At 39.0% G+C, this 16882-nt stretch overlaps 1 protein-coding gene and 1 non-coding gene across 8 annotated transcripts in view; one reads left to right on the plus strand and one right to left on the minus strand.

The window, feature by feature from the left end:
- Window positions 1-6: 6 nt before the first annotated feature.
- ARNT (aryl hydrocarbon receptor nuclear translocator) overlaps window positions 7-16882 on the minus strand; it is a 74972-nt gene continuing 58096 nt past the window's right edge. For 2 of the 7 annotated variants that reach the window (XM_081815916.1, XM_081815912.1), the window contains 11 exons: window positions 16308-16448; window positions 13830-13904; window positions 8779-8930; window positions 6545-6655; window positions 6331-6403; window positions 6051-6162; window positions 5772-5874; window positions 5238-5385; window positions 4274-4433; window positions 3511-3677; window positions 7-2773 (listed from right to left, as the gene is read on the minus strand). In XM_081815916.1, coding sequence (XP_081672042.1) covers window positions 2684-2773; window positions 3511-3677; window positions 4274-4433; window positions 5238-5385; window positions 5772-5874; window positions 6051-6162; window positions 6331-6403; window positions 6545-6655; window positions 8779-8930; window positions 13830-13904; window positions 16308-16448 — 1332 coding nt within the window. In that variant the 3' untranslated portion in view covers window positions 7-2683. Of the gene's footprint in view, window positions 2774-3510; window positions 3678-4273; window positions 4437-5237; window positions 5386-5771; window positions 5875-6050; window positions 6163-6330; window positions 6404-6544; window positions 6656-8778; window positions 8931-13829; window positions 13905-16307; window positions 16449-16882 lie in introns of all 7 variants that reach the window. The other 5 variants (XM_081815914.1, XM_081815911.1, XM_081815915.1 and 2 more) reach the window with 4 other exon arrangements.
- LOC115944881 (U2 spliceosomal RNA) lies at window positions 11391-11581 on the plus strand. The gene has a single exon (XR_004079384.1). It is a non-coding gene; the product is annotated as a U2 spliceosomal RNA (small nuclear RNA).

Raw genomic sequence — 16882 nt, forward strand, 5'->3', positions numbered from 1 at the left:
CAGTACTCCGCGTTATTAATGACTTTACTTGAATCAATGCCATAAGCACTGACAAACTCACATGTGACTTCTTTGTTGCTAAAATTCTCAGATGGTGGGATGCCTGATGAACATTATCTGTTTCAATTATTAAAATCCCTGATCCAAGACCTGTCATGTGAGCTTCTCCAAATGATTCCAACATCCAGGCATGTGACAGATCATAAGAGTCTAGTTCAGTCCCTAAACCACATCCCCAAACTCCCATTTTCTTCCATAAATAGAGATGGGGGAAGAGGAAAAGATGGTCCTTGGAACAGAAAAGATAATACATAGGACAGATTCAGTTCTAGCTGGATTGCATATATAGACCCTCAAGAACACAGGTTTATGCCTGTAAGTTTTAAGATTTGCTAATGAACCATATGGTTCTAGAGGGAAACCAAGTCCAGACCTGAATAGTTTAAATTTCCCCATCCCTAATTCCTTTTAATCCAGGAGAGCAAGACATACTAGGGGGAAGGGGTCCGATGTGCCATACTGGTCTCAAGTCCCATCCCCAACTCCCATCTCATGGTCAGATGTCCCTGCTGATTTTACTCAGAATGAGTCAGGATCAGGAGGACAATCAAAGAGTGCTGAGTGTTCAGAGCCCTATGATTTCTGAATCCTGAAATTATAGACACACTGTGCTTTATGTCTGCATATTTGGAGTTCAAGCTATGGATTCAACTAATTGTGGGTATTTGTTGTTTATGAGCTGGAAAGGAATAATAAAGCCGCAATCAAGATCACACAACACAAGGAAGTTTACAAAAGGAAAATATTTTAAAATCTTTGCTACATGTCATTATTTTTGCCACTGTAAAGCTCAGCACAGATGCCAGCAGTACAGAAATGGCCAACAAGAAAAAAAACAAAACAATCAAAAATAAAACCCTGAAGGAAAAGCAGAAACAAAACCCCCAGAGCATCTTCGCCCACCCCTCTCCTTCCCCAAAAGCCCTATAATAACTGTACAATATTATAGTCCTGATCACATTTAAAAACAGTCAATTATTAAAAAACAAGGATTCCATTGGAAACTCAACTTTTTGGTTTCTTAAATTGTGATATAAATATATATGTATACGGTATGTGTGCACATAGAATAAAAAAATAAACTGTCTCCTTTTCAACTCCACTACCTGGCACCAGACTGGAGACAAAAGGGAGAGAAACCCAGTAAAGATGCTCTCTCAGCCTCTCTAAGGCCATCTGTGCTCCTCAGTCTCCTATGGCTATGTTTAATATGTCTTCTCCTTATTTAATCTTGCACTTAAGATACTGGCCTGAGCCAATCAAAAAAAAAAAAAAAAAAAAAGGCTGATACATATGACTGTTACCTGAGGAAGGTAAAGAGTGAGAGTAGTAACCGGTATCTGCATTTTATATGGCTATAGTTAACTCAGTGACCCTGTCAGAATGGGAGTCCAGGCCCCATCTATCACATGGATTTATACTCTTGCATCAGAAAGCAAAATCCAATCTTAAGATTGGAGGGAGTAAAAGGAAGAACTATAGGTCCAGAAAAGACCTAAGTCTCAGTTTCTAGCCAGACTGAATTGAGAATGGTATGAAAGAGGCTACCTTGCAAGAAGGCTTGGTATTTGGTTTGAACTCCAGCAGTGAAGATTTCACTGGGACTGCTAATCCAAGAAGTTGAGTTTCCATGCAGAAATAACCTCTACAGAACACACATCATATGTGATTCTGACAGAAAAATGCAGCAAGTATGGCCAAGTATGGGGTTTTTGAAAGGGGTTTATCTTCCCACCCTAAACACCTGTAATGTTTGCAGATCTTCCATATAAGGTGAGAGCACCAAAAGCAGGAATGACCCAGCTTTACCACTAAATATGTTCGATGAGAGACCAACCGTATCAACAGAAGACTTTATATATTTGCTTACAGTTGCATACTGGCTGGGCATTGATGTAAGTGCAGCAAAGACATTTATTTAAATACTCTTTGGCTGCAATACTAAGTGGAAAATACCTAGAAGATTTAACTCCTTAAGGACTCTTTCAAGAATACACAGAAAAACAAAGATAAAATCTGGGACAAATTTTGCATAACTCCCTAATAGGGAGAAAAAAAACAAACACAGAAACACACGTGTGCACATATATGGGCGCACACACACACTCTTTCTCCCTCTTCCTCTCTCACTTCCTCACTCACCAGGCAGCAGAAAGAGCCTACACTCACTTGCTGAAGCCCTATATATACCTACCATGTTTCATGGTCCTCAAATCTGAAGACATTTCTCCTTTCCCCCACCTTATTCAGAATTTCTTTCCAAAAACAAGCCACAGTATCCAAGGCAAATAGTGGATGTCAGGTTCTCTAACCTGCCTCTTGACCCTAGCACAATCATTTCTGCACAAATCTCTGGTCAGGAGACATAAGGAAAGGCATTCTTAACTTCACCCAGCCTCAGTTTTCAAAGGATCCCCAAAGCCTTCAGGATTCGCTTCATTTCTTCTATAAATGTTATCTCAGAGGCAGAAGGGCAAGGAAAGGCCCAAAGGGGAAGGGGGTACACATTAGGGGTGAGGGAAGGGAAGGGAGAGGGACTTTTATTCTCTTTACAGAAAAGCTTTGCTTTTTAAAAACAAACAGTGATTTTTCTCCCCCACCCCTTATCCTCACCCCAACTGTTCTATTCTGAAAAGGAGGGAAACATAGTTAGGTCAGGGAATTCTTCGTTGTTGTAGCTGTTGCTCTGGTCTCCCAGCATGGACAGCATCTCCTGATAAGAGAAACAGAGCAAGTCTGGTCACACACCTTAATCCCTCACATTTATCGAGCTTCTTCCCAACATCACCCCTGGCCCCACAGAGTTTCTGTGGGGCTGAGCTCCCTGAGCCTTCCCTACTCCCAGGAACTCTCAGATTCCTTTACATAACAATTTTGGTTTCTAGTCCCTTCTCTGGCTTCCTCCTACAGTTCCACATTTTTCCTCTTTTCTAGTCTTCCATATTTTCAAAAGGAGAAAAATCTGCTTGCCACATTTCATATAACCCCCTATGAACACATATGCAGTACCTCTTACCCTATTTGTTTTCCACCAAAACCTGTTTTGCCTTCTTTCAACCTGTTTTAAATGAGCTCTTCTTTTGTCCTAAGATTACTCCATGTGCTCTTGCAGTCCTGTCAGGACTTAGGCAAATGGGCCTTTATAGCTACAATCAGTATGTTTATACCCAAGCTACTGTGCAGTGGGGATGTGGCTCTCCTTGAATGGGCTAGAATGACTTCCTTTAACATCTTCACATGGTGCTTCACATCACTAAAAATGGTCTGGTTAAAGGCTGTGCATCACACATAAGTTCCAGTTAACGACATCTATCCCTACACGTCCCCACTGTGGCTTCTCCCACAAACTCCCAAACACCTCAGTCCATATGCATACTACCTTCTCTGTCTCTGCTCCCTGACCCTCTCTCCTCCAGTTTCTGATTTTCTGAAGTCTTTTCACCCTCTCACCTGGAAGACCTCAGGCTGGCCAGGTTGCTGTGCTGATGGCTGTTGAACATGCTGCTCATTAGAACTCGACCGATGATGAGGTTGCTGGCCCTGCCACTGTGGCCAGACACCTACACCCTCTGCTGTCCGTGTCTGGAATTGTCCTGTAGTCTGTCCAGTCTCAGGAGCTAGAAATATAGCAAGGACGAACAACCAACCTTAAGCCACTAATTCCACTGGTGAGGAGAAACTAGCACTTAAATACTTTATGCTCTTCTGTTAATCAATGCCTCTTCTTTTTCAAAACCTAGCCCCAAATTAATTCTTCTCTGGGTAGCCTTTCCAAAGAGTTCTTTGATCATGTAGATTAAATTTGCTTATTATTTAATATATAATACCTTATGTAGTTGTTTTTTTTTTTTTAAGATTTTATTTTTTATTTATTTGACAGAGAGAGACACAGCGAGAGAGGGAACACAAGCATGGGGAGTGGAAGAGGGAGAAGCAGGCCTCCCACGGAGCAGGGAGCCCGACGCAGGGCTTGATCCCAGGACCCCGGGACCATGACCTGAGCCAAAGGCAGACACTCAACCGACTGAGCCACCCAGGCGCCCCACCTTATTTGGTTTTTTATGTTCTAAAGTCTTCCTCATGTGGGTACATTTTAAATTCCAAATGGACTGTCACTGCACCCAGGACACAAGCAAACTGTTTTAACTGCCAAATCCTTTCTCTTTCGTGGTGTCATTTTCCTGTTTACCCTCCTTTCTCATCTGAAACTTACCAAAGTTGGATCCACGACTGGTGAGATTAGGGTAGGCAGCAGCACCAGGTGATGCAGTAGAAGCACCAGGAAGGGACATGGGGCTGAAGGAGGACGGAGTCTGAAAGTTGCCCACACCAAACTGGGAAGAACGAGTCTTGGCTGTAGCCTGAGTAGCCACCTGCTGAAAGAGAGAGGGATAGAGAACAAATGGAACATTATTGCACATGCCATTTCCTATGAGTCAACCCTCTGTCAATCACTGGATTCTTCTGAGCCAAGCTCATCACTTATTTCTTACTCTTTCTTCTAATTAATATCAATCTCCTTTGACACTACTTTTACGCAGGTATGACAAAGTGCAAAGAGCGAAGAACTATGGGATTAATAAACTATACATTGAGAGTTGTGAGAATTTTTCCAGTTTTTATTTTCCTATAGATTTCTTATGCAATTGAGATCATACTGCATATAACAATTTTGGAATATGCTTTTTGGTTTGGGCTTTTTTACTGAAGATATTACTGTGCAATATAAGCATATATTAATATATGAAAAAATATTAGCTTTAAGCTTATCATATATATAATACTTATTATATATATAAGACTTTTAAACACTTTTTTTAATAAATAGACATCACTGTGTGTAAATTATAGTTAATTTTCTCCTTTATTCCTATGCTTACTAGTACAAAATGGAAACTCAGAATTGACTCCAAAACAAATCTGTAAATCAAACCTGTTTAACATGTTCTGTGTGAGCAATTCTGAATAAAAGTATATGAAAACCACGGATTCTGAGATTTGGGGATTATCTATGTTTTTAATTATCTAGCTACTGCCAACAAAGAGAAAAACTGGAAGGTAGGGGGTGGGGGTTGGGGAGAAGCTAAGATAGATGACAGTAATTTTACATATGGAAAAAAGCCCAACCAACCAAAGAAAAGCTAGTACACAGGGGACAGACAAAGGAGAAGCTTTACCTGGGCAGAGAAGCCTGGGCGGGTGCTAGGGGTCCAAGTTGGGGCTGCTCCCTGGGGGGGATTGGAGTGGCGGGAAATCTGGGCCAACATCTGCCCTGCAGAAGCTGATGGCTGGACAATGGTTACAGGAGGGGCCAGACCACTATTTCTAGGAGTGAACAAATAGTGCAGTAAAAGATTAAAAGGATGGGTTTACCATTTCAAAATCTAGGAATCACGGGACAATCTAGTGCTATTACTAGGTCCCCTTGACTTCCCTGGGGTTAAGGAAAACTTGATAACAGAATCTGGAAAAGATGAGAAAAACTGACAGTCACACACCAATCAGGACACACAGAGATGGAACCTATAACATAGCAACAGGACAGGTGCAAAGAAAGAGGAGGAAGAAAAGCAGCTTGCCTCATCTTAAGCCCTACAAGTTCTACTGCTTTGTCTGAAATAACCAGAGAAAGCTAGGGAAGAATAAAACTTGGATTCAGCAACTGAACGCCTCAGTTGCCCCGTAAAGCAGCACATACATAAGGGGCTCACCTGAAATTCTCTGCCGGCCGGGGGGTAGGAGGGAATGTGTTGCCCTGTGAGAATAGCTGTTGGGTGGCAGGGACAGTGCTGGAGGAGATGCCTTTACTCTGATCTGTGGACCAAAAGGAGTGGGCGGAGGGCCAGTCAAGGGGCTGTAGTACATTAGTTCAGCAAGTTCCTATTTACTCATGAGGTATTATGATTAAGTGGAAAGATGTTGGGCAGCAGCAGGCACATCAGTAAGTGATCTGAATGAGAATTTAAAAGGAGAGTGAGGAAGAAACATACCCGCATTGATGTTGGAGTAGATTTCTGAAAATCTTGGATCTCTATCCTGGGCAAACAAACCATCTGTCTTCTCGAGGGGCTTGCTGTGTTCTGGCCCTGCGGTTGTCACAGGCTGAACAGAAACGTGTGGGATACAATGATAAAAATAACCATGAAAGATTTAACATGACAATTCAATAACCCTAACATTCACATAAAGATACACATACATTCTAACTGGCACTGGAGGACATTTCTTAAGGAAATGATCAGTCTTCTTCAAAGAAGACAACACACTTACCTGGGAATGATTGTAGCCAGCCAGTCCATCTCTTGCTGATACCACATCCAGTTCTGTTTGCTGTTGCTGTTGCCTATATGTTAAAGGCCAGTGAGGAGAGAAAGATTTTTTTTAACGTGGGGAAAGGGCTTAAAATAAACAAACAAACAAATGGGATTACAGATGCCCACGCCCTGGGCCACTGATCATTTATGATACTTCTACCATTTCTCACCTGGATGCCAACTGCCCTGAGCCCATCTCCAGGGGTAAATTAGCTGTGGGACCTAGCTGTGGTCTCTGGATTGTGTTGGACAGTGTAGACCTTGGTTCTTGGCTGGAGTTCCTGAGAAAATGGAGAGCAGACAGAGGGGGAAAAAAGGATTTAACAATGTACATAAAACTATAAAGATTCACTTGTAGGTGAGGCAGTAACTAATAAATTCCCTTTTGAAGTCTAATCCTTTAAGTAACGTATGACTTCAAATTCAGCAGATATTTCATACCATGGGCGACAAGGTACAAACAAAAACTATGTCCTGTGGCACGAGGGTTTATCCTGTTTGGTTTCTAACTCCTTTCAGGTATTCAATACCCAACTGGTATATATGTATGTATCCATATATTGTGCTTTTAAAAAGCATAAGTAAAAAAAACTGACAGTACATATACAAACATTAACAAAGACTCTTTTTGGGTAGTGAAAATTTTTTTCCTTCTCTTTATAGTTTTCCATACTTTCCAAATTTTCTGTAAAAAAATGTTTATTTAAAAAAATATAAGAATTAAAATAAATTGTGGTGGGGAAAACAGTATGTAAAAATGGGGAACACCATTATTTCCAAAAACAAGTTCTTAAAAGTACTTAAAATTTCAAAATTTAAACAAAATGGCAACACAAAACAGTGGTTATTCTGTAATATAAAGATGCAAAAACAAAAAGAAACCCCAGAAAACTACAGTGACTATGACCATTTACCTGAGTCCTAAGTAAATACAATTTCTAACTCAATCCACTCTGCTATACTAATTAGAAAAGAATTAAACTTTAAAAGCCCTAAAATAAGGAGGACACAGACTCAGTGTTGTCACCAGGTATTATTTATACTTGATAATCAATTCTAAGCAGATCTTCAAGAGCTAGGCTCAGGGCCAATTCTATATAGATAGATTAAATGAAAAAGAAGTAACCTGTCAACTGACATCCACTGGGATGGGTATAATAAAAAAGATAGTAAGAATGTGGAGAAACTGGAACCCTCATTACATTGCTGATGGAAGTGTAAAAGGGGACGGAAGCTTTGGAAAACAGTGTGGCAGTTCCTTAAAAGATTAAACACAGAGTTACCATGTGACCCAGCAATTCCACGCCTAGGTATATACCCAAGATATTAAAAACATATCCACATAAAAACTAGTATATAAATGTTCATAGCTGTGCTCTAAATAGTCAAAAAGTAGAAATAACCCAATGTCCATCAACTAACGAATGAATAAAATGTATCCCCGTACGAAGGAATATTATTTGGCAATAAAAAAAAATTAAGTATAGATAAATGCTACAACACAGATGACCCTTAAAACATTATACTAAACAAAAGAGGTCAGTAACAAGGAATCATGTATTGTTATGATTCCATTCATATGAAATGTATAGAATAGGCAAATTTATAGAGACAGAGAATAGATTAGTTGTCATATAGGGCTTGGGGAATGGGGAGGATGACTGTTAATGAGTACAGAATTCCTTTTAGGGGAAATGAGGATGTACTGAGATTAGGTTGTACAACTCTGTGACATACTAAAAAAATTGTACACTTTAAAAGGGTGTACTTCATAGTATGTGCAATCTATCGCAATAAAACTGGTTTTCACCAAGTTGAGAAAGAAAAGCTCAAACAGAAAGGAATCAAGGAACAGAAACTAACAAGAGTGGATGTAGCTATGCTCTAAAGTAAACTATGGTCCATGGGCCAAATCCAGTCCATTGCCTGTTCTTGTAAATAAAAGTGTGTTGGAACATAGCCATCTTTGTTCATTTCATTTGTCTAGGACTCTTTTCATGCTACAATAGCAGAGTTGGGTAATTCAATAGAGACCATATGCCCCACAAAGCTAAGATAATTACTATCTGGCCTTTTACAAAAACAGTTTGCAGACACCTGCTCTACAGGAAAATCCTACCAGAACACAGCAATAAACTGGTATATAAAACAATATCCTTTCTAGAAAGCATTGAAGCATAAAATTAAAATACACACCCCTCACATCTCAAAACTTACTCTCTAAAGTACTGTTTGTTAAAAATCTTATTCTACCTGGATGAACTAGTCTAAATCCTATAGTAAGTTGGAAGATGAGGAACTTCAAACTAATGGTGTTTAGAAGAGGAGGAAACAGCTTGATAACGTTAAGCAGACGTGGCCCACGAGAAATCCCAACATTGGAAAAGGCCTTTACAGTACATACTTCACATTGGTGTTGGTACAGATGATGTACTCAATTTCATCTGAGTAAGGGTTCTGGAAAGTAAAGGAGCTGGTTCTCATCCAGAGCCATTCTCGGTTCTTAGACCGGAACCGGAACATGACAGACAGCACCTGGCCTTTTAACTTCACCACCTGAAAAAGTTTTCATGCTATCAGTGAAATCCATAAAAAATTTTCTTTAGAATTTTTTTTTTTTTAATTTCCCATTTCTACAAAGGTAAGATTCGTGTGTTACTGTCCTTGAAGTACCAGTCTCTTTCAACATTACTGATGAAACACACGGAGTGAAAGCTAAGTGCTAAACAATGAGGAGGTATATTTATTTTTCTTCCCAGAGTCCCAAGCAGCTAACTGACCACTCTAGTCAAAGTTAAACAGAAGTAACAATTTTTTCCAGGAAAATAAAGACTGTTTCCCCACTTCTCTTGTAAAATCCCTTAAAGATATGTGGATCTAGCTTTATAAGTCTATCGTAGAAATTTGTAGTTTGATACTGAAATAGCTTACATGTTGCTCCTCAATCCTAGGTTTTCCCCCCAAACCCGAGAATTTGTTTTCGCAGCACCCTTGGAGATTTCTATAAATAAAACTAAGTTGGCTTTAGTCTTGTTTTGCTTTTTTTTTTTAAAATAAAGTAATTTTAGGGGCGCCTAAGTGGCTCAGTTGTTAAGCGTCTGCCTTCGGCTCAGGTCATGATCCCAAGGTCCTGGGATCGAGCCCTGCATTGGGCTCCCTGCTCTGCGGGAAGCCTGCTTCTCCCTCTCCCACTCCCCCTGCTTGTGTTCCCTCTCTCACTGTGTCTCTCTGTCAAATAAATAAATAAAATCTTAAAAAAAAAAAAGATTAAAAAAATAAAGTGATTTTAGATTATTTTAGTTCCTAGCTTTATGAAATAGAAAATCTTTTGACCCTCTCTCCCTAACAATAAAAAAATAAGATTAGAAGCTAACATTTATTTTGTAGTTACTATATGTCAAGCACTGGGCTATGTGCTTTTCTATATTTTTTAAAGAACATCAAATCTGGGGTGCCTGGGTGGCTCAAATGGTTAAGCATCTGCCTTCAGCTCAGGTCATGATCCCAGGGTCCTGGGATCGAGCCCTGCATCAGGCTTCCGGCTTGGTGAGGAGCCTGCTTCTCCCTCTCCCTCTACTGTTCCTCCTGCTTGTGCTCTCTCGCTCTCTCTGTCAAATAAATAAATAAAATCTTAACAACAAAAAAAACACATTAACATTTATTTAACATGATAAAAAAGAAATGATATGAACATCTGCATTTAAACAACACTAAACAGCCTTTAATTCTTACATGTGCTCACTGTGTAATATATACAGAATGAATGTAATTAAATTTGTACATAACTAAGTACTGGATTTGAACCCTGCTTACTAAGGTGTATATATATATATACATATTATACATATTATACACATATATTATACATATATATTATATATACATATACATATATGTATTATTATATATACATGTATATATATATATACATATTATACTTCATTGGAATATATATATATACATATATACATATATATGAAGTATAAGCCCAGTGCTTCAAAATACCTACACTTTATATATTTTTTTTAAGAAAAAGTAGTAACATTTGTGTTTAAGTGTGGAAATAACTGTGTGGAAATAACTGCTGACATTAAAGCTGACTGAGAAATAATTACAGCAGAAAATGGGACATACTTCACTTAGTAATAATAAAATGGCACATTTTATATATATATACACACACATTTATAAACACACACACACACACCTTTCACAAGTCAAGTGTGAAACACAGCACTGTAGTAACCAAAATGGAGGAGACAAAAAGGAAAACAAGCTTTGCTGGAAATAACTAAATTTATTACTGAAAAAGAAATATAAATCCAACTAGACTTAAGAAATATCAAAATCAGGAAATCAGCAGCTAAGTAAGCAGCTGGAGACCGCACATTAAAAAGCACCTTTACCTAAGTACCCTAGAACCACAGCAGCAACTAATGTCAGAATAATAACCTTGAGATTATGTAGAGTATACAGGAGTCATTAAAGCTGTTTGGAATAAACATTTTCCAGAAGTGATAAAATGATACTCTGTGGCCAAAAGTTCTCAGAATTAGGAATTTCAAGAATGAAAAATACACTGTACAATATCTCCTCCCACTGCTGAAGTTTCATGTTCTTAGTTCTGAAAGGATTCAACAAAAGTCAGAATAGTTTTTCTGAATGGTTTTCCTGAGCCTAACATATACAAAATGTGATTCTTCTGTGAGCTGCAGCTGAGTGCTGAGTGCATGGAACTGGGAATGCTGAGGACTCAGGAGACAGAGAGACATTTTACTGTCATCATCTGATTTTCTCTAGAAATTAGGCTTTGTGCTTTAAATGCATTATCTTAATCTTCCCAATAACCCTGTGAATTTAAGTACTGTTATTATACCTATTGTGTAAGAACACTACTGAAGCTCAAAGAGGGAAATCAGTCTAATATAAAGAACTGCTTCCTAAAGCCAAACCTCTACTGAAATTAAATTCACCAGGTATTTTCAGAATCTGGTGCCTGAAAATAACAGAGAGTTAGTTTATTCTCGGCCTTTTGGCTAAGATCAAGTGTAGTATCTGTTCATATCAGTTTAATATCTGATATGTCCTCTATCCAAGGACAATATATTAAATGGATTTTTGGAGCAGGGAAATGGAATGGGAGATTGTTCCGTCCACTCCATGCATCAACCTGGTATTACAGTATCTCCAGGAACGGTGCACTCCCTCAGGGGGAATACTTAGGTGCCTAAAGTCAGCTTGAGTTACAGGGGCAAAGTATCATGTGGGATTGTGTGCGCTGGAATGTTTCTGCCTCTGAGAGCAGGCGGCTTGTGTCAGCCTCCTGGAGGGGTAAGTATATATATATATGTACCATGGTCTTCTTACACTGTACAAGGAGCATGAGTGGAAGTATGATTATGCCAATGGTGGAAATGGTTTTTGTTCATATTTGATTTCTTTTCATTTCTGTCTTCAGTGATTTCCTCTCCAAGATTTGCTTTCTTGTACTTAAGTTGACTAATTTTTGAGTTTCTTAGGAGATTTAAAAAAAAAAAAAGAGCTTACAATTAAGTTAACTCTTGCTTTTTGGCTTCCTGAGCAGTGCCATGGAGGATGGTAAGAACAACCACCTAACAAAAGGCACCAAAAAGGAAACCAAGAAGAAAGTGGTTGATCCATTTTCTAAGAAAAACAGGTACGATGTGAAGGCGCCAGCTATGTTCAATATAAGAAAATTTGGGGGGCGCCTGGGTGGCTCAGTTGGTTAAGCGACTGCCTTCGGCTCAGGTCATGATCCTGGAGTCCCAGAATCGAGTCCCACATCGGGCTCCCTGCTCGGCAGGGAGTCTGCTTCTCCCTCTGACTCTCCCCCCTCTCATGCTCTCTCTCTCTCATTCTCTCTCTCAAATAAATAAATAAAATCTTTAAAAAAAAAATTTTTTTTTTTTGGAAGAACACTAGTCATGAGAACTCAATGAACCAAAATCACATCTGATGGCCTCAGGATCGTGTTTTTGAAGTGAGCCGTACTGATCTGCAGAATGATGAAGTTGCACTTAGAAAATTCAAGCTAGGGGCGCCTGGGTGGCTTAGTCGGTTAAGCGTCTGCCTTCGGCTCGGGTTATGATCCCAGTGTCCTGGGATCGAGCCCCGTGTCGGGCTCCCTGCTCAGCTGGAAGCCTGCTTTTCCCTCTCCTACTCCCCCTGCTTGTGTTCCCTCTCTCCCTGTATCTCTTTCTGTCAGATAAATAAATAAAATCTTAAAAAAAAAAAAAAGAAAATTCAAGCTAATTACTGAGGATGTTCAGGGCAAAAATGCCTAATTTCCATGGCATGGATCTTAGCCATGACAAAATTTGCTCCATGGTCAAAAAATGGCAAACCACAATTGAAGCTCATGGTTTGTTTTTTTTTTTTTGAATCTCATGTTGATGTTAAGACTACCAATGGTTATTTGCTTTGTCTATTTTGTGTTGGTTTTAACAGAATTTTTTTAAAAGATTTATTTATTTATTTGAGAGACCAAGAGACTGCGTGCGTTGTGTGTGTGCACAGATGGGTGGGGGGGGAGGGGCAGAGGGAGAGAGAGAATCTCAAGCTGACTCCCGGCTGAGCGAGGAGCCCAACTCGGGCCTCGATCTCACAACCCTGAGATCATGACCTGAGCTGAAATCAATCGGACGCTTAATCGAATGAGCCACCCAGACGCCCCTATTTTGTGTTGGTTTTACTAAAAAATGCAACAGATTCAGAAGACCTATGCTCAGTACCAACAGGTCTGCCAAATTTGGAAAATGATAATGGAAATCATGACCTGAGAGGTGCAGACAAATGCCTTGAAAGAAGTGGTCAATAAGTTGATTCCAGACAGCATCAGAAAAGACATAGAGAAAGCTTGCCAATCTGTCCATTCCATGATGTCTTTGTAACAAAAATAAAAATGCTGAAGAAGCCCAAGTTTGAACTGGAAAAGCTCATGGAGCTTCACAGTGAAAGTATTAGTTCTGGAAAAGCCACTGGGGATAAGACTGGTACTAAAGTTGAATGAGCTGATGAATATGAGCTATCAGTCCAAGAATCTGTTTAAAATTCAGACATTTAATGGTGACAAATAAAAAATCTTATTTGTGAAGAGTTAACTCTTACTGATCTATAAAAGAACCGTGAAATGAATACTTCTATCACCACCCACAGTTCAGTGAGGCCTAGAATATTTTAAGTAAAGAGTCTCTTGGATACAGCTAGCTGGATACAGGACAGTGAGTAGCCAAAGCCAAAATACCTTGGACATTATCCATAGTTTCAAAACACTGATGCTTTTCTGTTCCTTAAAAATACAGGTTTTGTACTAAAGAACATAAGATTATGATGCCTGTCACAGTACTTAATCAGTGGTCAATAAATGTTTGAGGAATTAATATGACAATATTAGATAAAAATATTATTCAGATCCAAACCAGGGGAAAAAGTTACCTGTTGGAAGCTATCTCTTAGAAGCTGCTGGTCTTCAGGATGACAGAATTCTACAATATTCTTTCCTAAGAGTTCCTAAAAGTGAAAAAAGAAGAGTAAGATGGACACTTCTATGATCATCTAACTTTCCTGGCCTATCAGCAAATGACTTGGATTTTATTTCTCCTGTCTTTAGCTGAAGGCTATAGTAAGTGTGGAGGGGAAAAAAAAAAAACAAAAGAATATGGAACCTGCTAAGCAAATGGCCTCTAAAACATTTTTGTCTTTCAGAACATTATATATTTATTTTAGCTGCATTTTTTTTTTTTTAAGATTTTGTTTATTTATTTCGACAGAGAGAGACACAGCAAGAGAGGGAATACAAGCAGAGGGAGTGGGAGAGGGAGAAGCAGGCTTCCCATGGAGCAGGGGGCCCAATGCGGGGCTTGATCCCAGGACTCTAGGACCATGACCTGAGCCAAAGGCAGACGCTTAACAACTGAGCCACCCAGGCGCCCCTTTTAGCTGCATTTTTATAGATTTGAGGTCTAATGTACACATATAATTCACTCACTCTAAATCTACAATTTGATGGCCTCTTACATATTTATACAGTTGTGCAACCACCATTATTACCACAAATCCAGTTTCACAACATGTCCACTGCTCCCAAAGTTCCCTTTTGCCTGTTTGTAGCCAATACGTGCTCCCAACCTCCTAGCCAACCAGTGACCTGCTCTCTGCTTTAGTGCTGTCTTTCTAGAAATGTCACACAAATGGAATCATATAATATGTGGTCTACTGGGTCTGACTTCTTACATGTAACTTAAGATTTTTGGAGCTCATCTGTGTTGTTGCACATATCAGTAGTATATTCCTTTTTATTACTCAGCAGTATTCTAACATGGATATTTCACAGCTGTGTATCCATTCACTAGTCAATGGACACTGCCAGTTTTTCCACTTTGGGGTTACTGTGAATAATACAACTATGAACACTGATATATAAATCTTTATGTTAACATAGGTTTCATTTCTCTTGAGTAAATGCTTAGGAGTGGAACTGCTAGGTTGTAGGGTTAAGTATACATTTAACTTCTTACAAAACTATTTTTCCATTTTTCCAAAATGTTTTTCCGAAGTGGCTATACCATCTTATAGGTCTGCCAACAATGTATAACAGTTGCAATTTCTCCCCATTATTGTAACACTTTTTGATTATAGTGGACATATAGTGGTATCTCACTGTGCACATTCTAGTGCGCATATAATGGTATCTCATTGTGGTTTTAATTTGCACTTTCTACTGACTAATGATGATGAGCATCTTTTTATATGCCATTCATGTTTCTTCTTTCATGAAATGTCTATTCAGATCTTGTGCCCCCCGCCCTTTTTTTTTACTTTGTGCTTATCTTAATCAGTTACAAGAGTTCTTTTGTATATTCTGGATAAAATCCTTTTTCAAATATATGATTTGCAATATTTTCTCCCAGTTTGTGGATGGTCTTTTCACTTTAATGATGTCCTGTTAAGAGGGTAATTTTAATTCTGATGAAATCCAACTTACGAGTTTTTTTTCTTTTGTGAGCCATGCTTCTGGTGTCACAGAAAAAATCTTTGTCTAACTCAAGATCACAAAGATAATCTCCTATGTTCTTCTAGAAGTTCTGTAACTTTAGCTCTTGTGCATTTATGTTTTTGAGTTGATCTCTGGTCTATGGTATGGGGTAAGAGTCTACGTCCTTTTGTGTGTGGGGTATATCCAACTTTTCCATCACCATTTGTTGGAAAGAATCTTTTCCCCACTGAACTGTCTTGACATATTTGTTGAAAATCAGTTGACCATAAATGTGAAAAGAGACTCTATTCTGATCTATTGATCTATATATCTATCCTTATACTGATATCACACTACCTTGATGACAACAGCTTTGTAACAGGTGTTGAATCAGGTAGTGTAAATCCTCCAACTTTGTTCTTTTTCAAGACCTCTTTTTTGCCAACTTCTTCACAGAGCCATAGCCAGAAGTCTCTCCTGGCTACAGTTTTGAAGGTTTGTATAATGATTTATTTCTCAACTCTGGTATAGCTACCTGCTCTGCTGAATGAGAAATCTCAATAAAATCATAATAACCAGTGCCAAACTTGCATATTTTGTAGGTTACTAAGTATCTAACCTAAGTGATTACAAAAATTATCTAATGATGGTCATACCATTATAACTAATTAAAATGAACAATTTTGCATTATCTGTATTAATATCAATAACAAAAAATAAATACATATTTATGCCCGCTGCTCCCACGTAATAGCAGCCATATTTTTCTAGACTGGATAAATAACATTGGTAGCAACCTGAGAATAAATTTAACTACAGAGAGAATAGGATCATCTCTTTTTCTGATCTGGGCCTGAAATGTTTTGGCTATTCTGGAATACATGATTGAATAATCTGAACAAACCAAGGGAAAACAGGCTTAAGCTCCAGCTCTTCACCTGTGGTTGGTAGCCAACAGTAGCCACACAGCGGTGATCCACAAAAGTGAAGATTCCCTCAATGTTGTGCCGAGAGATGAACTCTGTTGGTTGACAAACATTACTCATGTCTGTACAGTTGGGAGAACTAGTTACCTGAAAGTAAAGAGAAAAACAAGATAAAACGACACCATTCTTTTGTTTTTTTTTAAAGATTTCATTTATTTATTTGAGACAGAGAGAATGAGAGAGACAGAGAGCACATGAGAGGGGGGAGGGTCAGAGGGAGAAGCAGGCTCCCTGCCGAGCAGGGAGCCCGATGCGGGACTCCAGGATCATGACCTGAGCCGAAGGCAGTCGCTTAACCAACTGAGCCACCCAGGCGCCCGACACCATTCTTTATAGAGGTATTTCCCATCTCCTTATGGTCCTATACATAGGCATGAGGCTCCCAATTTTAGGAATTTCTGAGCTTCCACATCTCATCCAGAAAGGAAAAAATGACAATCACAATCAGAGAGGGCAAAAGGGCTAGTTCCACTCCTATATATGTACCCTTTACCAACTTTGTGAAGAAAGATAAAAATTCATTCAAC

The sequence above is a fragment of the Leptonychotes weddellii genome, chromosome 4, assembly GCF_054177405.1.
Source record: "Leptonychotes weddellii isolate Sample4059 chromosome 4, ASM5417740v2, whole genome shotgun sequence".
Taxonomy (NCBI): Eukaryota; Metazoa; Chordata; class Mammalia; order Carnivora; family Phocidae; genus Leptonychotes; species Leptonychotes weddellii.